At 37.0% G+C, this 24,878-nt stretch overlaps 1 protein-coding gene across 1 annotated transcript in view; it reads left to right on the plus strand.

The window, feature by feature from the left end:
• The first annotated feature begins 560 nt into the window (after positions 1-560).
• Positions 561-24,878, plus strand: part of ANGPT1 (angiopoietin 1) — a 166,691-nt gene continuing 142,373 nt past the window's right edge. The window contains exon 1 of the mRNA XM_009469352.2: positions 561-1,241. Coding sequence (XP_009467627.1) covers positions 945-1,241 — 297 coding nt within the window. The 5' untranslated portion in view covers positions 561-944. The remainder of the gene's footprint in view (positions 1,242-24,878) is intronic.

Genomic DNA, 24,878 nt, shown 5'->3' on the forward strand with positions numbered 1-24,878 from the left:
TTATAATTAGTTACCTTATTTGAGATGCCAGACATAGAAAATTATTATCCTTCTGAACTGCCATTTCCCGTTACTATTTGGCAGCCTTAATTTCATTATATGCTGTAAAAAAACGCTCTGCAAACTCTGCTAAACACGATTGCCTTAGAAAAGTAGCTAAAGCATGTGAGGGTTAAACGTAACTTTTTTCCCAGAAGTGTCATTTGCCTGACTTAGAATTCTTTAATAGATACTGAGCAGCGCAGAACTGAAAGTATTTTTAATTTCAGTGCTTTGTATATTTACAGAGGGATTACAACAAACTTCTACACTTTATCTACATTTTAATAGGTCAGTGTGAACATATGAAGTGTATTAAGGTGGACTGCCTTACTTATTAAACTTACGTGAATTCGTCAAAAGCCCTTAGCAGTTGTACGCAATAGGGGCTGGAAAGCCATGCATGATTGAGGTCACGCATCCAGCCAGTTTGTAAGATGATCCCTCTGTACCGAGCCATCAGCCATCCTTAGCATAGGGGCGCACTCATACACGCATTCCTGTCAAGTCATCTTGTGAAAGGCTGCTTGCTTCCAGCTTGGCTTGAAAGTGCAACCTTAATAAAACTCACTGAAGTCTGAGAGAAAATAGCAGTTCTGCAGCAGATAGTGTAGGGGAAAGAGACTGGGATATGCATATGCAGCTGACTAAAGCAGGCTACATGCTGGACTGTAACAGAGAGGAAACAATAAATCTTAACTACTATGCAATAAATATTCCCAATTTTAACTAAAAGGAAGCTATCCTCATAGTGAAATTTAAAAAATAACAGTTTATCCAAGCTTGATTACTAAAGTGCGCTTCTCCAGTCCTTCTTCCAAAGACTTTAAGGGAAATTAAGAACAAATTTAAAGAAAGAGGAAGAAAAAGTTTTTCTTAAAGTAGGGAAGGAAAGTAATAATAACATGTCAGTTTTCCTTTCCTTTGCTTTCCTGGCAGCGATTCTTGCTCATATAGGCTGTAATAACCAGCGTCGGGGTCCAGAAGCCAGTGGGAGAAGATTTAACCGGATTCAGCATGGGCAGTGCACCTATACTTTCATTCTGCCAGAACAGGACGGAAACTGTCGTGAAAGTACGACAGACCAGTACAACACAAATGCTCTTCAGAGAGATGCTCCTCACGTGGAACAGGATTTCTCTTCCCAGAAACTGCAACATCTGGAACATGTGATGGAAAATTACACTCAGTGGCTCCAAAAAGTAAGTGTTTCTTTTTTTCATTTCTCACTAAACGGATTTTTTTTTTTGGTGATGCTTATGCTATTCAAAGTTTTCATTAGTTTCTATGAGAACTGAGGTAATAAGGATCGATCTAGTTCATGACTGTGTAGGGGAGAAATGTTTCAGCCAGAGTACACCCTTCTTAGTGACATTGCTCTTGGGAGCAGAATTTTCTTCACGTTACTGAAAGATGCAACTTCTTAAAGCTTTATCTCAAGAGACCATGGATGTTTGTGAGCCAGAGAACACAAAAAACCTAATGACAGAACTTACTAAGCATTCCTATAAACTCTACTTATAGTTCACAGCTTCAGATCACATGCCATGCAGGATACCTGCTACTCTGACAGCAAAAGGGAGCATTTAAAAAAATCAGCATTTAAAGGCACTGGGTTAAGAATAACATTGTTCCTCCATAAATAGATCCTGTAATACGATTCTATACAGCTAATTGCTGGGAAGAAAGAAGAAAGTATACAGGCATTCACACTCCTAAAACACTGCAGTAAAACTTTTTAACTGTGTAAATTACACTGGACTTGAAACAGCCTGTTTTAATTTGTGTGTGTGTATGTGCATTCATTCATAGAGAGGGAAAAATGGGTCTGAAGGTGTTGCAGTAACTTAGCAGAAATAATTATTTTTAAGAATCTGTGCAATAACTCTAAAATTCTAATGAACTTTTCAGTATTTTATGTATGAGCTGAAGATTGGGCCTGAAAAGACTTAAATATGTGAATAATTTCACTCATATGAGCAGTCCCATTCACCTTAACAGGATTACTCACTTGCGTAAAATTACATACCTTGCAGGATCTTGTCCATGCCTTGGTAATGAAAATGCCTTGGGATAGCTGACCAGTAAAAATAAATAAACTAACAGTCTTTGTATATAGTTATTTGTAATATTCCCATTCTCACACTGACATTTTGACCTGGGAAAACTTAGAAAATTGAGCAATTGAGTGACACAACTAGTCATGTAAGATGGCACGAGAAAACTGCTGTATGTATGTGTTTGAGAAATACATGATTTAACTCTGACACAAGTTCATACTAAGAATGAACATCAATAAAAATCTAGTGAAGACTCTACTAGGCGGGCTAAAATTTTGTATTAGCATAGTTACTGTTACCTATCTCATTTACAAGTTTTGTTTCATCCAGGCAGCATACACGACAGAAATATGTTGAAAAGCATATACAGCCGTCCCCATCCCCCTAACGCTACTAAAATCTTTAGAGAGGATTTCCTGATTAATTGTGCTCTTTGCATATCTGGCTCTAGCAAGAGAGAAAAGACTCTGTCCAGTAAATATGTGACTATAAAACAAAATATAACCAAGCATTTTTTTTAGATTACTTTCCTCATTTTTTAATATCTTGGTCTGCTTTGGGGAATATAAGGCTGGAAATGAGGGGATGTCTTTTGTAGAGGAAAGCATTTCTTAAGAAATTATTTTACTGTACCTTGGGAGGTTGAGGCAAGCAGTAAAAAGAGTAAAGTTGTTATCTGTGTTTATGCACACATGATTTTACTTGAGCAAATTGCCTGCTGAATCATGCTTATAAGACTTTACTTATTCTGTGTTTGTCCACTAGAGACTGAACTAAGATCACTGTTTCACTGTGAACTGAACATGAAGAAATATGAGTCTCTGGAGTGTGAATGTCTGAGTTAGGGTTAGTCCTCTCACACTTTGGAGGGAAGTGATTAAACAGGTAGGAAGCCCAATGAAAGCGGTTTATATTTGAGGACTGTTTTCTTCTGCAGTAATTGTAAAACTGGCTATGGGCAGAACCATCCCCCTCCTTTCCTTCCCAGCCCCCAACCCTCTGCTCCCAGGGGTTTACATAAAACTGGGATTGTGCACGTATCCCCATGTGTCAGTTTTCCCTGGAATGAAAGGACCCATTTCTCCGTGTGATGGAGTACGGCTCACTCTGAACAAATGAGGCTGATGCAGCTCCATTATAGCATCCCTGAATACTGAATTTGCTTTGTTGCTGTTGCCATTACAAAGCATCTCAGCCATAACTCATTTTCTTTCAAAACAAGCATAATGCTTAAGTGTAATGAATATATTATGTAGATCTCTCGCATCTCAGTTTTATACTCTGCATTTATTTTTCCCCCTAGATTTTTAATATCAGATATGACTGCTGCTACATTAAAGAGCATTTTACAATGCACCTGCTGTGAACAAAGTAAAGAATAGTTAATGGTTATAGGTCTATGACTGGAAGTGAATAGTTATAATAAGAAATAATGTTTAAGAATTTGAGATATATTCTGATCTGCATAAAGGAAATGTGTTTATTACATCAGGTAATATATATAACTTTCATTAAAGTTGTACATAGGCAATGTTTGGCAGGGTGAATTATTTTCTCAGCACAAATGCTGGCCTGCAATATTGAAAGAGTATTTGTTAAGAAAGTTTGTAAGAATCATGGTTTGCTTAACTCTATAGTATTTTAATTTAATTTTTTTTCCTTGATATCTAAACTAGAAGATTTCTAGAAGCAAAACAAGTATTCTTTTATTTAAAAAAAGCAATTTTTTTATGTTTAAAACCAAAAGTCCTTCTTTGATGACCTACAAGATTGACTGTAGATAAAATGTGCCTGCTTGGGGAGCCAGTTACAGGCAATTAAGTCCCAGCCTTGTCCATTAGCATTTGCATATCTATAGTCAGCGTAACTGGGACTGGTTGGCAAACCAGGACACGGCAAAACCCTCTGCACAGAAACTACTCGGAAGAAGATGACTTGGTAAACATTTTTAGAGATTTTCCTAGAACTGTTTATTTTAATACCGGATAACTTTCCCCATTGTTTAAGCTTGGGTTTCATTTCTGCAATATGTTTATACTAATAGTTCAAAACAAACAGTTCATCACATTTTCTTTCTTGCAGTGACTGGCCCACGTGATACTGTTTGGTATTTAATTACAGTGTCTAAGTATTGCCAAAGAGGAGTTACATGAAATGTTATCATCATGTCTTACTTGGGAACTTTCTGTTAGCTTGCTGAACTTACGGTATCAATGGACTCAGTATACATTCAGGATAGCTATATAGATGAGTGTTTCATATACTTATCCCTCAGTCTATACAGTAGTAATAATTGTTATTACATTAATAAGTGAGTTTTACATGATCCACTCTTTCTTTTTTTCTGATCATTACCTAAGCAGAATACCCTAAAAGTTTAAAATGAATGCTTAATATTAGTATATCATAAGAAGCTAACACAGACGTACAAGTTTCAGTTGAAAGTGAATTGCAATCGTTCCGGTCAGCCAGTATCCAAACTTATATATTTTTTTTTCCTTTTCTCTGCAAATATTGATGGTACCACTACACATAAAACAAATAAAGAAGCTTCAATTCACTTTCCTTTCCCTTCAAAGTACCTGTGCTGTCACCAGCTATAACAGAAGAAGTATAAAATGATGAGCTGTATTCAGTCATTAAAGAAAGAAATTAGGAGTAGTGTTTTGGAGGGTGTCTGTAGCCATTTGATAGTCTACTTTAAAGTTTATTCTTACCATGGTTTTGATAAATTGCCTATGGCGTTCTCAGTGCTCTCTCTTGACTTCCTTATTTTGCAGAAGTAACATCACAAGTGCTCACTTGGGTTTTAAATGTGTAAGGAATCTAGGTTTTTAGATGGACCAGTCATTGTATAGAAGAAACCAGCTTTTGGAAAGACTGGTGTCTTTACCAGCAGGGCCTTGCACTGCAAAGAGATAGTAATAATGTGTGAAGTGGCTGGATTTTGCCTTGGATTTTATCTGGTTTGCTGAAGATGGGAAAATTCTTTCCATGTCACTCTTGCTGTGAAGCTGCGTGAAAGTGTGGCAGCCTGCCCTGAAGAGGGCAGCTCTAAAGAGCTGTCATAATATCCTATGAGGCAAATTTATATTAATATAAAGATGGAAGTGGCCATAGTGTGTGTAAAATTTTGTCACATTAAGAAACCAATTTTCCCTAGTTGAACTATTACAAGAAATAATAAAAATTCCATTTAATTTATGGTTATGTCTCACTAGGCATTTTGTAATGTAACATGTGACCTTAAAGTCCACATAATATTTGGATGTTAAGTGCAACCAGGAGATCCATGATGAACTCCTGTTAATTTTCACAAATAAAAGCAGGTCATTAGATTTGGAAGATGCCATTCCGCTTGCATGAACTTTACTAACAGGGCTGTGTAAAGAATGGCTTTCTGGTAAATTTTTCATTTTTCAAGGTGGACCAGGGCTAAAACGGAACAGTGAGAAAGCTTCATCCAGAACTGGCCACTAGCCTCCTATTTGGCATCCAGCTTGAATCTCGATTCCTTGTCTAGACCCAGAGGCCATTTACTATTCTAGGTGCTCCTTTTTGCTTTGGAGTCAATGAATTCTCATATCCAAAGCAGAATCTCATCCTAGTGACATTTGAAGTGTAGTTCCCACAAACAAGCTGCAAAACAAATGGTGGGATTCAAATTGGTGGGATTCAAATTAGTGGGATTACTTATATAGTATGCACTACTCAATGAGTAAGTATATATGAAAACCAAATTTAAGGAGCAAAAATAAGTTCATGGAAATGGACTGCTCCTAAGAAAATTCATGTTTGAGTGTAAAACCAAAATTGCTTATTTACCTCCAAAAGCTCTCTTGGCCAATAACACGTATGCATTTCAAAGCTTTATTAATCAGATTGCTGAAGTCCTTGGGATATTCTGAGGTACCCACAAGAAAGAGGCAAGAGTTCAAATGTGGAAATGCCTGAAAGTTTTATATTATTGGGGGATAACCTATTTGGCAATGATTTTTTTAAGAAGCAGAAGAATCAGGGAAGTAGACTGAAGGGTAGTCTCACATGTTGCCACATTTGGTAGCAAATTACTTAAAAAAAATATTTCCCATGCTTGGACAAAAGGCTTTATCATAATGTTCAGTAGAACCTGAATGTGTTTATTTTCAGTGATGACAGCTGTAATTAGGAACTTTCTGGTAACAATAAAATATTACATTTATTAGTCATCAGAACTGTCCAACCAACATGCCCAGTGGGAGATCTCATTTGGAGCACTGAGAGGTTTTCTAAATGAAACTGATATAAAGTAAATGGCGTGTCATTTTGAGGGTGCTGAGAACTCATCGTTCCCATTCCCTTCTGTGGTTTGGAAGCAATCTCTACTTCACAGTGCTGGGTGCCTTGGAAAAAAAAAAAAAAAGACAGCCCATGTGGGAAAAGTATAGAGCTGGGTATTTTAGGCCTGCATCATCCCACCCAAACTTCTGGCGAAAACCCAGAGATACCCAAGATAGTTTTTTCTTTGCTGTGAGGAATCTCTCAGTGCTGTATCCAGAGACAGTAGCAAGCCCAGAAGAAGAGCCAGCCATCTGAACTGTCCTGTGGAAATCCCTGCTTCCCTTCATTGACTCCAGGGAAATCCTGAGCAGCTCACTTCCTGATTTAAATGCCTCAGTTAAATGGGATGGATTTAAGCTTTACTTCTGTCCATGGCTGTAGCATAGTGTTCCCTTGTGACTGCAAGGAAATCGTAAACTTTAAGTATTCCTGTTTCCCTTTTCTAACACAGATACAGTACTACTGCTCAATTTCACAAGGATGTTGGGAGGCTTAATATGGGGGTTTTTTGTGTTGCTTTTTGAGTCTTTCTGGTGGAAGGTATTTTGTGCTATTAACAGTTTATGTATGATAATAATCCTTTCAAGATTTCTAGAAAACAACGTGAGATTAAAACATCTTTTTGAAGGAAATTAGTTTTAAAATAAGTAACTAAAATAATTTATAAAAAATAAGCAGATAAATACAATGAATATGAATCTATAATGCTAAATATATTTTGCAGGTTGCAGTTGAGTAAATGGATTATATATCTCCTGCTAACAGTGAGAATGGTCCTCATCCTTGCAGTGTTCTTAAAACCCATCAAGCAGCTGCTGCTCCAAGCTGTATTCATCTAAGATGAATAGGACTGTAGCTTAGTCTTGTATGGATTCTCAGGAAGACCAGTGAGGAATGGCTAGTTTTTCAGAGCTATTGTTACCAGCGATTTTGAATAAACTTGGCATTATAAAAACTGACCTCACCTGTGTGATTTATTGCAAGCATATTCTGAAAGGTGAAGATACTTAACAACCTGCTTGTATTCATCTCAATTTACAGTTCAGCTTAGTTCAGTCCTCTTCTCTGTATCTGCAATAAAATGCAAACAAGGAAGAGCTAGTAAATGAGGACCTTCTAGAACTGGTATCATGGTGTTAGCTGTGCTGCGAACTTCATACTCAGCACCAGCAGCTCAAGTGTCTTGAATAAACAGCCCTGGTGTAAAAGTCTTCCCAGTAGCATAAGGATTTCCTCTCTTGTTAAACAGTTGAAGTTTGATCAGGAAAAGGAAATTGAAATAGTTTCATATTTCAGAGGAAGGGTTCTTTTTCTTATGAAACAAGCTGTACGTTAACACAAGGTTATTCTTGTGTAACCACATGTGCATATTTTAGACAGTGTTATGAAACACCAGGGTGGTGAATATTCACTTGGAAGGGTAACTTAGAAATGCCATAAATTGTTGCACATTTGCACTACATTCTCATTAATGTTCCTGCACAAAGATGAAGCTTCTATTTTTGTTATCTTAGTTAGGAATCAGGTTAATGTAAAACAGTGTAAGTCGCTCCTAAACTGGGATAAGAAGTCTACCTAGGGACTTCACCAGCTTAATTATCCCGGTTTAAAACTGATGCAAGTCAAATTAGTGCAACTTCCTTGTCTAAACAAGTCCTAACAGTGGGGCTATGCTCAACACTGAACAAACATATGGGTACAAACAGCCAAAGCAAGACAGGTATAGGGTCACCTGGAAAGATGTTCAAGTTGCACTGTTCTACATTTCTAAAAATGGTTTGCTTTCAGAATTAAAACAAACCAACCAACCCCAAAAAAAAGTATTAAGATAATTTTGTAATCCCTCAGAGGAAGTCATAGAAAATCAGTATTCTAGGCCATGGAGCTACATGATTGAAAGAAATTTCTTGTACTCCCTTGATTAGCTTCTAGGATTAAAAATGAAAAAAAGAAAAAAATCCGGTAAAGAAATGGTAATAATTAGAGAACTATGCTAGTTTTATGGTGGAAAAGGTGTGTCTTTAGCAAAGGCACTTTAAAGGTCTGTTATATGGTACTACATGGTCAGCCATACGATCTGTGTTACTATTCCTGTCTTAAAAGAGAGAAATAGGCTGAAAGTGCAGATACGATCTTGCAGTTGGAAAATCTGGGTTGAAGATCCATGAGTAAAAAGTGTCTGATTAAAAATTCTGTAAGAGGTCTGCAGAATTCCTTTCGCTTGGACACCTTGCCCCAGTGTGTGAGTGTGTGCACACATACACGCATGCACGTATGCACATATATATGCATTTAGATTTTTTGAGTGTTTGGTGTTAAGGTACATGGACATGGATTTCTAAGTGTTGTGTCTTAAACCCATTCTTATATTTTAGACCTACTTACCTGTTGTCAGTCTGTTCTCCTGGAATTGACCTGTTGGCTCAAAAAAACTAGCAGAGCTGGTAGCAAGATGAAACCTTGTGTATTGTAGATGCATTAATTCTGTGTGAACGAGTCCTCATGCTGTGTTGCCAAAAAATTATAAGTGTGCCTTTGCTTTTGTCCTTTCCAGAATGTATATGAAGCAAGAATTTTCATATATTCTGGAAAAAATATTAGACCTTTGCACTCCCCATCCCAGACATGTTTCTGTCCTTACATGTGCATATGTTGCAAGACAAACCTGATTGTGCTTTGTACATGCATGGCATCTGATTCTTTAATAGGACTTGGCATAGCTGTATAGTTATGATTTTTTATCAGGTCTTCTGGGAATTTTTATTTGTTCGAGTAAATTCTTGCCATTTGTCATATTTTGTCTAGTTGTCTTGTTGCAAATAATGTACCAGGCGTTCCTTCTGCAATAGGAATGTATGGGAACAACCAAAATCCACTTGTTCCAGTGAGCAGAATTCCCTTCTGATTCTGTTCTGCCCGAGGATTTGGGTCCTGGCGTTCTTTCTCCTCCCTCTGTACCAAGCAGGCAAATAGGCTTGAGAGATTACCCTAGAGATAGGATGAGCTCTGAGCACCCCTGCCAGGAAATTAAGGCAAGACTAGAGAACTGTGGGAGAAAACTGGGAGTATGAGCAGATGACCTTAGAAGGTAATCTGTCTCTTTTTGACAGCATGGCTTCTTTCACACTAGAGCATAGATGATCAGATTGGTGCTAATCAATTTTGAATCTAAAAACTATTTCTGCTGCAGGCTGATATGCCATTTATAGACTGATCCTGCCTTCTTTCACATCTAAACTTCCTTTAAAGGCTTTCTGTGTGCAAGAGGATTTTCTTGAAAGGTACTTTCTATGTTACAAAACTTCTGTCTTAGGGATAATATTGTTTAGCAGGCCAGGTTTTTAGTTTCCTCATCCATGATCCACACCAGCCTAAACCTGCAGAGTGAACTTGCAAGACTGCAAAGAGAAAAGCACTGGTGTCATTGGAGTGCTCCTGCACACTATTTTAAATGTTACAACAAACTTTCAGTCATTATCACAGGCTCTCCAGCCCTCAAAGAGGGGTTCTTACTTCCTGAGTGTAGGTGAAAAAAGTCTGATTCTCGACGTGTAAATTTACTATTTTGAGATGTATTTTAATATTTGACCTTTAATACAATCCAAATCCACAGAACACGTTTTAAATACCCACAAAAATCAAAGGAGCAGTCCTAGTACAATCTCAAGAGATGCTTTTACATTTATCTTCAGGTTTGTGGTAGACTTGCCTGCCCTTTGGATCATATTATTTATTAACGTTTTAAAGTTGTCAGCCTATGCTTATAAAAGTTTTTTTTTCTTTCTGAATCTCTTGCCCTCAAATATGGTCTTGCACAGTGGAGATTTAGGAAAAAATAATGTAGTTGTTGTTAAATGATGATTTAGTATTTTTTTTTTTCTAAGCATTGTATTGAATGAATTTTCAATTTGGATTAAACCACCTATGGCTCTATTTAAATGTGCTGATTTTCATTTTTGTATGTTCAGCTTTGAATAGCTTTAGCAATAATTATCTTCTGGGAGTTTTAGTTCTCATGCAGAAGTCTTTTGCACTAAAGAGAACTGTATTAAATATATCTCTTTTTTAAAACTCTCCCATCAACTCAGTGTGTGGGTAACAGTGAGGGTGAACAATAGGGTCATTTACATGCCTTTCTCTTCTCTCTTCTGAGTCATGTGTTTGTGTCTCAAGAAGGCAAGGATCTTCAGATAATTATCTCACTATCACTATCAGAGGACTAGTTCTCCTAAAACCCTAATATTTTCTATGAAAAACCTGTGTAGAAATGACTTGATATTTCTGAAATCTTACAAAAACACTTTATATACAACCTGGTTCTCTTAAGTGTCCTCTAACACCAAAGGACTCAATGAAGACTGCTACAGTCTTTGAAAACTGGGCATTCATATGTAGATAAAAGTAGCTGAAATGAGGGTTTAGGATCACTGCCATTATCATTTAAGTATTAAGTATATTTATTTGTGTCATAGTTAAATATTTACCCTCTACAGTCTTAATTCATCAGGAAATTCCTGTGGCCGCCTAGGCCACATCAGCAAGTACGTTACACGGTAACGGGCAGCCCCCAAACCATGATGCCTTTGGTGCTGTGCCTGGAATTTTGAGGATCTGCTTAGAGGGAAAATTGCTCAAAGAGATGACCTAATCTCTTCCTGAATGAACTCTTCCCCTTTGTTCCTTGGCTAAAACTTCATACTTCACTCTGTGTGTGACTTACCATAGTAGAGATAAATGGTCAAGGGCCACCTATCTTTCCTGCGTCACTTCTATCCTGTTAATAGGAAAGGCCATCAATGCTCTGCGAGACAGTTTTTCTGTGTTACTATTTTTGCACAGAGGAGATATGGACTGCAAAATTCTTTATCACTTTAGCCTGTTAACTACAGAGGCGATGATTAAGGTTGTTTCTCTTCACATTTTTCCTGAATGATCCAGTTTGATCTCTTGGCTTTTGCAAGAATTCTGGCTGATGCAATAAATATCCTTTTGTATATTCCTCTGACATCGTTTACCTCTATGACATCATACAGCTCAACCCTTACAGCTTCTGCCTTCATGTCAGTTGTTAAAGAATCATTTGTGCCTGTTACAATACCAGAGTTCTATGCAGGGAAGCATAAACAAGACAACTGTATTTGCAGAGGCACACAAGGCAAGAGGAGTTTGTCAAGTACCAAAGGGCTATCATTAAAGGTGAAAAATTATTATAGCAGAATGAATTCAATAATCACTGGTAAAAGATAAATTTTTATAGTTTGATCTGCTTGATGAGCCATTGTGCCAGTCACTGTACAAAGATATAATACATGGCTCTGTCTACAATTGAGAAGCATCCTGTTGAATGAGTGATTTCAAATCCTCATTAGCTGAGTTTTCCTGAGAAAGCTGGCTGTGTTTCACATTCCACTGACTTCCCTGAAACCAGGGTATTAGCTGAGTTTCTGCATCTCACCTCTCTGGCAAAATGCTTACACCTCATTGCATGCTTACACACACTGCTCTAAAGACACAATGTAATGCTTGGGCAAACTATATGTGAAATATCTGTGATGAGTTTGTGGGTTGGGTAAACTGTAAATGCAATAAGAATATATGTAGCTTTTTCAAGTGTGGGGTTTTTTTTATGATTTTGAATTCCATAAAATAGTTATGGGACAGGTATCTCCCAAGGAAACTGAAGATGAGTTTCTAACTCTTGGAAAGGGTCATCTCGGAGAAAGCGTAAGGGACCTGGAGAAAGATTGGAAAGGCTGAATATAAGGTGGGAGGTGGACATGGTGCTTCAGAGCAAGAAGTCTGTCTATTTGAGGTTGATAGAGGATTTTCTTTAAAAGTCTGACAGGAAGGGTGAAGGTTGCTGTTGTATTCCATAAATTTGTGTGCTTCCCAAGGTACCAAGATGTCACTAAAGCACACACAACAAGATAACTTGTCCTGCAGTGACAGAAAAGTCTGAAAAATTACTCTGGTGTACAGCATTATGTTCAGTAAAATGCCCTGTAACAATGTACCTATAAACTATGTACTGGCTGTGGGGCCCTATAAAGATCGTAATGCTACACATTTCAGTAGTATTACAGTCTATTGAAGAAAACTTCATCATAGCTGAGGAAGATTTTATTTAAAACAAGACTGTTTTCATTTTTTTATAAAGGAACAAAAAAGTTATCTTTCTAAATGGAAAAAAATATAGGAGCATGAGGCAAAGAAGATGTTCAGCAGCACGTTTTAATGGGGAAACCATGAAGTCTCTAAATTTTGTTGGTTATTAAAGTATCTGAAATGCAGACGGCCCCTAGCTGAGATGTTGGGTAGAACCAGAATGCCATGTGTAGCGGTGCAGGTGGTCACCAATGCGTCACTCTCTTACCAGGAACGCTCTTGCAACTGTCAATGACAACCTCAAAAGTAATGCTTGTGTTTGCTGCATATACTTGACCATTAAGTGAAAAAATAACTTACTAGCATCAAGCAAACACCATGGAGAGTCTCTGATGAGCTAGAGGTCAGAGATACCAGGAAGATATTTGACCAAATTTGCAAACTTTAGATTTCGCAAGATCTAAGGACTTGACCCCAAAAGTGCCTAGGGTCCTGTTTTGAGTTGATGGTACTCAGAACTTTCCAGGAAACATCTGGCACATTACAAGCTTTACCCCTATAAAATTGTTTTCAGTTCACCATTGGAGGGTGTTATCACAAGCATGTAGCTACTTTTCAGTAGACTTCAACAGGAGGTAGAACTGAGCGGGAATTGCTCTGTTATTCTAAACAAGCACATGTCTATTTTATATTTTCTGATAAGTGGATGAGAACGGGAAGTCCAGAGACTTCCTATTGCAGCCTTCCTATAGAGAACAATGTCACAATAATTCAAAGCATCAAAGAAAGGCACATGTTGTACTGGTCACCAAAAAATCTTGAAAACATAAAAATACTTCATTATTGTTATGTATACAGTGAATGAATAAATTATGTATTTAAGTGATTATATAAAATATTTATATACTGACTTTTAAAGTGCAACGGATGTACCAACATTAAAAAGAGTCATAAAATTAAACAGAGATAGAAATAAAAGAATTTGTCCAGAATTCAGGTTCTTAAAGCTAGGATTACTGATTGTATTTCTTTAATGCTAAACCAGTAAGCCAAAAAAAGCAGCAGTTGTTACCCTCTACCTTAATGCCTCCCAATGTTCACCACAAAAAAACTACATTATGAACCCTAGAAATGGAAAAAAAAAAAAAATTCCTTGATCCAAAATTTAACACTCCTACACATTTCGGAAACATCTAGTAATTTGGCCACTGGCCCCCTGGGCTATTTCCTAGAAGCAGACTTGAGCAAGACTGAATTTTTTTTTGTTGTACTGTTATAGGCATAATCATACGACACGAATTCTTGATTTGTAAAATAGGAACCAGGTGTGACATCCTTTTCCTTTTTGTGCATTTTTAAAGACTACTTCAATATTTTCATTCATTATTTTGCTGCTGAAATCATGCAGAGCTCCTGAAATTATGATCAAAACTCTTTGGTCCTGTGTCACTAGAATTAGTCATTTGGCTATAACTCACAGTGATGGAACACTGGAAATGTGTTTTAGGGTAAATTTCCCATTTTCATTCTTCTTAAGTTTCAAGATGACACCTCAGTGTTAGTTATGTCAGTGTGGTTTTGAATGCTGTCATGTTTTCACTTCCATAGTAAAATCCTTCTGAAGAGCTATAAGAAAGCTGCAGCAAGACGATTTTTAGAAGACTACTCATAATGCAATACAAGCTTTATATTGTGAGAGAGCTTTACATCCTAAGTCAGAATTGTTCGGTGTTTTTTCTATCAGAGTGGATACTAATTTTGAGTTTGCTTTAATCAGGCTTAGTCTGGTATTACTATCTCATATTTTCCAGGTATTGCTAGAATGAGCCCATACCAAAAAGTATGACTAGAAAAAACAGCAATTTCCTATGGGAACATGAACCCAAAGGAGGTTTTCAACACATTCCACAAACTCAAACCATTATCATTAAATAGTCTTGAGAGGATTAGAAACTGGAAAAAGAAAGTCTCTTGACCCTCACCCAGAGTGTGATGCTAATGAATCCCTAGGGAGCTTGCCCTGATGCTGCTCACAGTGAATCAGCGGTAAAAATGTGAGCTCAGTTCCTGTCCAGGAAAGGGCATTTCCCAACCTCAGGCCCACACAGCTGAAGCTGACCCCTCGCCCCCTCCTTCCCCTGGCACTTTCAGGGGTGGCAGAAGTTTCAGGTCTACTTTTTGGCACTGGCTCTGTGCATTCACCTACTTCAAAACATCTTTGCCCTAACATAACGGTATTTCTTAACAGTAAGAGACAGATCTCAGTGCTGTCTGGACAAAACCTATTTGGCAGAACAGGAAATTCCCAGATGGTCAGGAGGAATTTTAAAGGGCTGGAGGGGTACGTTGCAAAACGCTAGCCTGGCACCCACACGGAGACTGAAGTCTGTTATTTATAGAAAAGCAGAGGCAGAAAACAGATGGTGTGCTTCCTCACAATATGCTCTACAATCACTGCATTGTGTCAGCATAAATTTGTGGGGTACCACATCAAGAACTGAGATGATAGTATGGTCTCCATCCCCAGCCAGTTTTTCCCTCTGCATGCCTAGAAAGATACCAGCTAACGCTGCGTGCAGTGATGGTTTTATAATACAAAAAAGACTACGTTTAGAAAGACCTGGAACAACAGTATAAGTCAGAAATCATGTCAATGGCATCAGTGGAGCGATGCCAATGTCAATCTGCTGCAGCTGAAAGAAGACTCAAGCCCAGTCTGTGAGAAGCAGACAAACTCAGATTTTTTTGTTCATTTGAGGATAGGATTCTGTGCACAGATTTTATTATGTGCACAGCCTTCTCCCAGCACTCCCCAGGCCTGAAAGCGGGATGTACATCTCATGAGAATAATTTTATAAAGACATTTTCAGTATTTCCTTTTCTGTTCACTTCAAAAAGAACAAAAGGCAACTTTGCCTATTGGGTTTTTTTCAGTATTCCTCTTTCCAGTCCCTCAAAACACCAGAGAAGAACCAAGGTGTCTGCTGAAACAGGAGCATTCAAACTCATCAGGCAGATTATCTTAATTTAAACCTAGTCTTGGATTCTGTCTTCCCTGTATTTTCAGGGGACATTTGTGTGTTTCGGGTTTCTTTTGCTGAAGCCAGTTAGGAAATGTTTTGGTTTCTATTTATGAAATGTTTTAAAATAGAAAAATGCTTTTTGTCGACATTTTCTGCAGATTATTTGGACGTTTCCATGAGATATTTGTGTGGCAGAATTGCTACGTGGCAGATGTAACCTAGTTAGAGACCTCCCAACCTGAGCGCTTGAGACCTCAGGTAAAAGTAGCCATGTGACAGAGGGCAACTTCTGCAATCCAAAACATTGTGCTTTTCAGGCAAGAGATTAGAATTCTTGGTTAAACAATGTCATCTGTCTCTTTCTTATCTATCTGTCTATTTATAAATTAATTTTTTTTTTTTTTTTTTAAATTGAGCTTTTCATAAACTGAAAGGAATATCACTGGAAAACATTTTTCTGCTGATAAAATCAGCAGACTGTTACAAAGTGACTGCCTTAGGGCTGACTTGAGTGTAAGCAGAATGAAGTTCCAGTATTATCTTGGGATATGAAGGAGAATCCTAAGTGTAATGTCCATGTACAGGCACAGTGGAGATGTTAGAAAAGGGATGCATTGTATTGTTGTCCTCCTGTTTCTCTGGGAACAGTTGCTTCTGCAGTTCTTTTTTTTTTTCCTGAAAAAGATAGCGAGAATATGCATGTGGAATGTTGTTGATACAGAAAAGATCATGCAAACTGTCCCCACTGAACTAGAGGCATCTGAGTTCAAAGGGAACTATTTGTAACTTTTCTTCCACTGCCCTGGTTTTTGGTTTAATTAAGAAAAATATTTTTTAGCTGGCTAATTTAGTTCATGCTAAAGGAAAAAAAAATCATCAAACTGCTTAAGAAAAAGCTCTTATAGCAATTATGTTGCAAAAAAAAGAGTAGATCCATGCTGAACACATGATAATATTCCACTGTCTTGTTTAGTGATATGTTAGAAATGCATATGTGAATGTTGCAGAGATGATCTGAAAGCCAAGGGCTCTTTTTTTCCAAACTTGGTAGAGGCTGCATGACTTGGCTGATAGGGCTATATGTCATTCCTCGGCATCTTCTGGTGATGATGCCTTTTAATACTGTATGCCAGTCACCAAGACCATGTACATTTTACTATTGTGTTTCTACACTGCAACATGCTGGCAAAAAATCTTACTGTGAAAGTGACCAGCTAAAATTTAAAAAATTGTAAGAGCGACTTGAGTGTCCCTCCCCATAAGTGATCTCTCTGTTTGCTTGAATTTTTAACCTGTTCATATTTTTCAGCTTGTGCTATCTTTGCTAACAAATGAGAAAATTCGGGTCTGTGATTCTTTTGTAGACCGCTTTTTGCAAAATGATTGCTTATTAAAGATACACTTTAAAAAAAAAAAATTGACTGTTATTGCCTTCCTTTGGGATTTCTTTTGTATATGGAAGAAAATTGTTTGCTCAATTCTCAAATCCAGAAGTTAGTCTATAGTATTACTACCTGGAAGCAAGTAATGAAGGTTTTTGATATTTATTTTAATTTCAGAGCACAGATAAAAAGATCAGAATTAAACCACTTGTCCTTCACAATTAATCACAACTGAATAATGTACATTAAACACAACATGCAGTGGAGCAGAAGCACACCTGTTGTTAATACAGGTGAAATGCAATTGCAGTAAACATTTACAGGATTTTTAGCTTGTAACAAAGTTTACAGAATTACTGACAAACTTTAGAAGCAAGTGTTATAATGATTATGTTTCAAATTATGAACAACAGTTTATTTACATTTTTGGGTATAAATAAAACATCTAGGATGAAATCCTAGCTATAGTGATGTCAAAGGCAGAACTTCAAGTAATTTCAGTGGAGTCAAGACTGCGTATCAAACTCTGTTAGTTTAATTTCTGGCATTAGGAAAGTAGTGTTCATGCCATAAGTTCAGCACATATACCTATTATAGCTCTCTCTAACTCTGACAGAGGCTCCTTGTTTACTTCATAGTCTTGCATTCATTTTTTAAATAATGTCAACAATTGTTCATACTTCTATAACCTTTTGTATTCAGGATCTCAATACGTCTTGCAGACATCAATGAATAAAGCTTCATAGAAATCAGAAGGCTTGGTGATGGCATTAATGTTGTTCTCATTACCCAGTGGAAAACCCAGGGTACACAAGGGGTAGCTGATGTACCTTCAGACACTTGGGAAATTAAGTACAGCCAACAATAAAACCAATACTTGAGGCAGCTTCGGTGTTTATATGATAGCTATCAAAATCCTTCACACTAATACAGATAGGTAAATATCCAGTTGTGTCTCAGGTTACTCATCTCATTGCGTCCAGAAATTTTATTTTTTGTGGCAGTAAATGGTGGGCTAAATTCATAGCTGCTGTAAATTGACACTGCTCAACCTAGAGTAGTGGAACGGTGTTGATTTAAATTGGCTAGGCATCTCGATGCTCATGCTTGCATCAAAACCTTGTTCTCAATGCGTCACACTTCATGTCTCAATGGATTTGCCTGCTTTATTGGAATGAAAACTAAGCTAGCCAGAGCTCCTGCACACAATTTCATTTTCTCACTCAATTTTCCGAGTGGCCATTTTTTGTTTGCTTTCTTAAGAGACCAGCCCTGGTCACACAACCTGATGTGCAAAGGGGCAGTGATGCTATGCAGCAGTGTATCCTCAGTACCACCCATGGAAAAGCCACACCATTTGACACCTACTGCTGGTCGTTAAACCGAGAGCGCCATTTCCTTTTCTTAGCAGGTAACAATCTTTCCTGAACTGAAAAGATCTTGTTGTGTTACAGCCCATTGCTTCCCATCATTGTAGAGAAGGTATGGAAACATCTAACAGCACTAATTTTTAGAATTAAAAGTAAAATCTGAAATTTGTTGAAAATGCATTGCAATGTCCTGTATAATTTATTAGCAACAAAATCACTCTCCACTGGGGTTCAATGTGATGACAAGTAAAATATAGAGCATGTGCTGCCTTGTATAAATTATACTAGAAACTTATCCAAATGATTGATGAAATGTATAGACCTTGTATTATTTCACATAAAGAATGTGCACTGAAACCCTTTGTTTAATCACCCGCAGGAAAATCACACAGTTTAACAGTAGTTTTGAAGCATTTTTTTATTTGTTTTCCATTTAATATACGTTGTTTGAACTCTAGAGGGTCCTATAAATTCAGAACATAGAAGTGCGTTAGGAGAAAAATGTAAAATCTGACTTTCAGAGGGGCTGTGACAGCTACCTCTGATTTCAACAGAATAGGTGGGTGTTTAGTGTCATTGAAAATCTGTACATAGATTACATTTTCAAAGATAACTAGTAATCAGGGTGCACAAGATGCAATGCTCATCTTTCAGGAGCTACAGAATCAACAGCTGTTGAAAATTAGACCTGTTAAGAAATTTTAAAGTTCTCCAAAATGAGAGCAGCCCATATCAGACGGTATGTAGGGCAGTTTTGTGACTGTTAAGTCAACAAAGACAACAAACTTCCACATTGTTATCCAAGTTCCAGGTTGCAAGTAAGGGAACTTGCAGTCCTTGCAGTTTAAAAAACTTGCAGTTTTTTAAATTATTATTTTACTTTTTTTCCTGCCCATAATCCTTTCAAGGACTAAAACAAGCATTCAACAGGACCTCTAACCTCTTTACCAGTCTGGACATTGTGAACGAATCTGCCTTATATGAACCCAAGACAAAGTCAGTTCACGCACATATGTATGCTCAGCTATTTGCTTGCTATCTTTGCTTTCAAGATAAATTTGCTTTGTTTGCAGTAAGCCACACACCCTCATGTCCCAGGCTGGCCTGCAGACCTGCAGAAGAGTCAAAGGACACGTCTGGGCACTGGGCTGCTGCAGAGCTGGGTGGGAAGGTGCTTCCTTCCAGTACGTATCCTATCAATAGACCTGCCTCTGCTTTTCCACGTACAATTGAAAGCAAAAATTGAACTCATGAATAGGACTTATTTACAGTGCAAAAACCACCAAATGGATTCACTTTGCATCAAGCATGTGGTAGCATGGCTCTAACAGAGATAGTGGAATAACAGCAGAGATGAGTTTATTGTAAAATGGTCACAAAATATGAACATTTTCAAAGGGATTTGTCTCTACACAGAGTTTTGGACTAAATTCCTCAACACTTTTCTTGGGTTGTTTGATACATACTTTTGACTTGGTTCCCAGGCAAAATGTCTTTCATTGCAGAACAAATAACTATGACAATATGGATATTTAATTGATTTTTTTTATGAATGAATCTGATGATGTCACATATTTGCCTAAATCAACTTTGTGTGAATTTTCAGACACACAAAAGAAAGCAGTGTGTTTTTACATATGGCTATTATGTGCATATTTCTAAATTTAACACGTTTACTATACTGCATACAATTTTAGCTGACTCTTCATATGTTTCCACATGTTTTCTACTGTAGGTCTTAGAAAAGCCGTGTTCATATAAATATTTAGAATAGCATACTTTTGTTTGATTTAAATTTTTTTCAAATGTCTTCTAGTTTGGAAGAGCTAGCTTGTTAGGTCAAGCCACTCTTATCTCTGTTACATAGCAGTAAGGGAATGAACTATTAAAATACGTAAGCACAAACAAATTTGGTAAAAACGTAAGGAACATCAACAGTAAAGACATTACTCCACTGTTGAGTAGAAAACACATCAAATTTTCTGTAGGAAGAAGGATAGATAAGAAAATTCCAAGGAACAATGTTATTGTATCTGAAAAATTGTAGAAGACTTTTCCACTAAAGATAAATGATCAGGTCTTTTATCAATACCTCAAACACTCTTTGCAACATAAAAAGAAGCTTTTATGTGAACTTGTAGGATTATCTATATTTTAATATCCTTTTTTATGTTATCAAGGCTAGGGAATGTTAATGCTAATTTGATTTTGATTAATTTCTCTCAGTGTCATAAGATATTCTTTCTTTCTTGTTATACTTACTGGAATATCCAGTGGCCTTGCTTCTGTTTCCGCTTATGTTGGCTGTAGATCAGTATAGCATCTCTGAGTTCAACAAAATGTAACTACAAGCAGAAGAGGCACTGGGTCTTTTTGCATGTGTACACATAATTTTGAACATATGGTTCCAAGCATATCCTTGATTTAAATTGTCACTAACTTCAATGCATGCTTGTTTTTCATTTTTGTTCTACTTTTATGTTTTGCATTGGTTGCCCAAGAGATTCATAGCCAGCTGCAAGGCTCCTTCTTTGGGCAACACCCAGAAAGACTCAAATGAAGGCAGCTAGAAAACTCCATTGTATGAAGGCATCCAAAGACAATTAGGTTGCCTGGTAAAAGGGACTATCATGAGAAGTGAGACTGGGGGTGGTGAATACAATCTGAATTAACAATCACTATTAGCATAGGAGATTTTGAGAGATCAGATCAGCTTTCATCTGAAAGTAGTTTAACTTCTGGTGAGGCCGACTTTTCTTTGAGATACTTACCATACCAGGGAGAGACTGAAAAAGGGATATTTTCCTCTCATTTCAAAACATGATCCAAAGACAGTTTGGCAGACTTCAGTATCCCTTTGGCACAAGAAAACCTTTCAGATATATATAACCTTTTTTGCCTTCCAGTTATGATCCAGAAATACCTAAATTGTCTTAGTTGAACATGCTGTCTTGAAGAGTAAGATGCAAAAAGGATTGTGTCCCACCTAGGAATTCACAAGCGCTGTAGTAGAAAGATATTGAATGAGACTCAAAACATCTGCAGTTTTGGAAGAATCTTTTTATCACATTTTTTTTATTATTTACTGTCACGGAATCCACTTAAATTGACTTCAGAAATAACATTAGCTGACTGCATCACAAATGTGAAAAGGAATCTCTCTTCAGCACAGGCTGACTTGGTTGAAAGCTGGCATAATGTTAAAGTCATCAGAAATAATGTGGCAGAGTGTCCTGTTTAACTATCCTGTTAGAAAATATACATTTTTTTACCTGGTGATATAGAAAATTGAGACATATAATAATTCTGATGTAAGTGTTGACAATTTTATATGTATCCATCATACTAATACTGGCCTCTATTGCTTTGAGGGCAAGGTATAGCTCTTAGTAACACAATTTTAGTTTAAGTTTAGCACAGCTTTCTCTTGTCATTAAATTATATTTTCAATCTATCAGATTTGGGGAAATTAAATCTTGAATTTCCTATTCTTCACATCTATCAAGAGTTTATATAGCATGAAGAGATGAACACACACTGAACTTCAACACCTTTGCTGAATATCCTGAAAAATGGGAAAATGAATAGGAAACAAAATTTTAAAGATAGAAAGGACAGGTCATTTTACAGAGAACAGTCATACTTTTTTCTTTTTTTTTTTTTGTTAAGTAAAATAAGCTGATCCCTTTTAACTTTATGCCAGTTTAGTTCTCCATGCTTCCACTCAGCACAATAGTACTCTTCTGCAAGTGTTTATATAACCTGAATGTAGACATGCAGAATTGTACAAATTTAGTCCCTTCTCTAGATTTTTCTTTCTTTAGAAAACTTCAACTAATAAAGATGACATATTCCTTTTCTAGCAGATGCATGACATCATGAACACCTAGGTCTCTCTCCTATGATGTTCTAATTTCAGCATCATCCACTTCTTCCCACTGGATGTTTTAATGTAGTGTTTTGTCCATCTACATTATGTCCTAATGTTTAGGCACCAGTAAAATTCATTAAAACTATTTTCTTGTGTGTGTCAAACTCATTAACAGCACTATTAAATAAGATTGATCTCAACATTAACAAATTAAGACCTCTATTAACACTTTATACTTTCTTTCTAGTTCAACCCAATGCCTCATGTCTTTGGTCATTTTCTTAACAAATCATTAAAGTTGTACTGGTATTAATATTTTTATCATCATTATCTGCTGAAATATTACAGCGTTAGGGTATTCAGTGTGAATTACTTTTATTGCATTTCCCATGTGGAGAAATGACAGCTATGAAGGATAAATTAAAAACCAAAATCTCTTTGCTCATCATTGAAATTATACTTCTTCTCCATCTACCTCTGAATTTTAATAATTTAACAACCAAGAGTACTACCGATGGAAAACTTCCATCAGTTATTTTGACCACTTTTCTTCTTTCTTAAATAGTTCCCCCATTGAACAAGAAGAAGCATGACAGTAGCTATATAGAGTCAAATCAAAGCTACATCTAGCTCAGCATGCTGTCCCCAAGAGCAAGTGCCTAAGGAATAGAATAAAAATAATTCTTTTTTTCTCAGATGTCTCTGAACTCCCAACGATGGGGATGTCAGAAATATTGCATGGATGCTCTAAGCTGGATTTTGCTTCTTGTTTAGTACTTGTCTGCTGTTCTTCTTGTCTAATGTTGTCATGTGCTTGTCTAGTCTCCATTAGAACCCAAATATGATGGGGTTACTCTCCCAAATTGATAAATGTATAAAAATTTACTTTTCTTAAATTACATTTAATGTAAAAATTGCTTCAGAATTTAGATGGGGAATATTTGTGACCACTTGCCTTTGTTTAAGTGCTTGGGGATTTTTTTCATTTGATGGCAGAAACTTCCATTTCTAGATGCTAAATAACCATCTGCCTCCTCAATCTCCATATAAATATTTTTGTGGAAAACTGAAGCAAAATGTTTATTCAGTTGTAGGGCCATACAGAGATTACCTTTACTTTTCAACTGTTTCTTCACCACCTACTTGCCATGTTTCTTTCTTCCTTGTTCTCTTTTTATGTACTATGACTTGACATTAAATGATCTATTCAAGTGCCTCTGTTCTTTATGGCATAGTTTTATTTCCTCATTAATATGTTTTTTTCCTTTGGTCATTCATTATAGGTAACTTTCCAGTTCTCACTCTATTATTCAGGTAGTTTCAAGAATTTTCCAAAATTTTAAAATTAGGTTTCAGCTTGATCAGAAATTATTATTCATAATTATCTGTGAAAGGAAATGCAATCCTGGCGCAGAAACAGCCAGTCTGATGAGCTGGCTTCATGCCGCAGGTCTTGGATTCCCTGAGATCCCAGGGTGCAGAGGAACTGGAGTGCCTAGGAGTCAAAGCTGACCCAGAAACCTTGGCACTTGGATGATATGGCTCCCACGAGCTTCGAAACTCCTGGCTTCATGTCTGTCCAGGCTGAAATTGAGCCAAGAGCTTACTAACCTTGGAGGACCTGGGAGTCTGGACCTTTGCAGCTGGCAATCCCAGGACTTTCTGGGTCACAGGTCCTTGCAAATCCATTCAGTGGCTCTTTGCAGTACTGGGAGCCTGGAAATGTCTTTGTGTTGAGCCACACGGGAGCTTGGAAGTGGAGGTGACAAATCCTGCCTGGAAAGTAGGTTTCCATTGCAACTTTGTATTTAAACTCCTTTCACGAAACTTTCTTATAACAATAATTTGGAATTGTTTTAAGGGGAAACAGTTTTGGAGCAGTGTTAAGCGTGTCAGCTTGAAGGGCCTCTGTAAGTTTCTGGATGTTTTGCTCTTGGAAACACTGATATGTGGAAGAAGAGCATTTGAGGTATCTTGCAATGGCTCCAGAAGTTTGATTTCAACTCTTGCTCTGGATTTGCCCTTGAAAGCAAGACTTGTCCTTGATTTTTTATGACCTCAAGGTTATTTTCACATAAGGATATATGCAGATGTGTGTATAATATGTGTTTATGTTGGAATTCCACAATGATCATAATTCTACTTCCTCTAAAATCAGCTGGAGTTTGGCAACTGATTTCAGTTAAAACAAATTAGATGTTCATTCAGAAATAAACAGACTCTTTTGACATGTTGGGCTTGTGTCTTTTCATAATGGGTATGAGGCTTGTTGCTTTTTAAAGCTGGAATGTGGTTTGTGTAATTTATGGACATAAACTAAAATGAAAAAGAATTCCAGAACAAAACTGACACGGTTGTTAGGGTTCCAGTAATGTGCATACTTACTGGTTTTGGTTAATTTTTTTTTTTTTTTCCCTAAAGGAATAAAATACATCTTTAGTCTCTGGCTACAGATGCAGAATATTACCCTTCCTTAGCACTTTGGATTACCAGAACTTTATGTGGGTGAAAAAGTCACTTTTAGTGACAAGGTCAGAGTCCAAGTTCAATTTGGATTAACCTCCAAACATTCAGATGCTTACTGTATCTTAATATTTGAATGGTTATTGGGTAAGAAGTGTATCAGCTTCTTCACTATGCAAAATCTGGGCTAAGAATCCTACGGGAGAAACATTTTGTCAAGATTTCTAATGCTTTTTGCCTGAGGA

The sequence above is a fragment of the Nipponia nippon genome, unplaced genomic scaffold (genome assembly GCF_047370975.1).
Source record: "Nipponia nippon isolate SJK-2023a ecotype South Korea unplaced genomic scaffold, ASM4737097v1 scaffold_1, whole genome shotgun sequence".
Lineage (NCBI taxonomy): Eukaryota > Metazoa > Chordata > Aves > Pelecaniformes > Threskiornithidae > Nipponia > Nipponia nippon.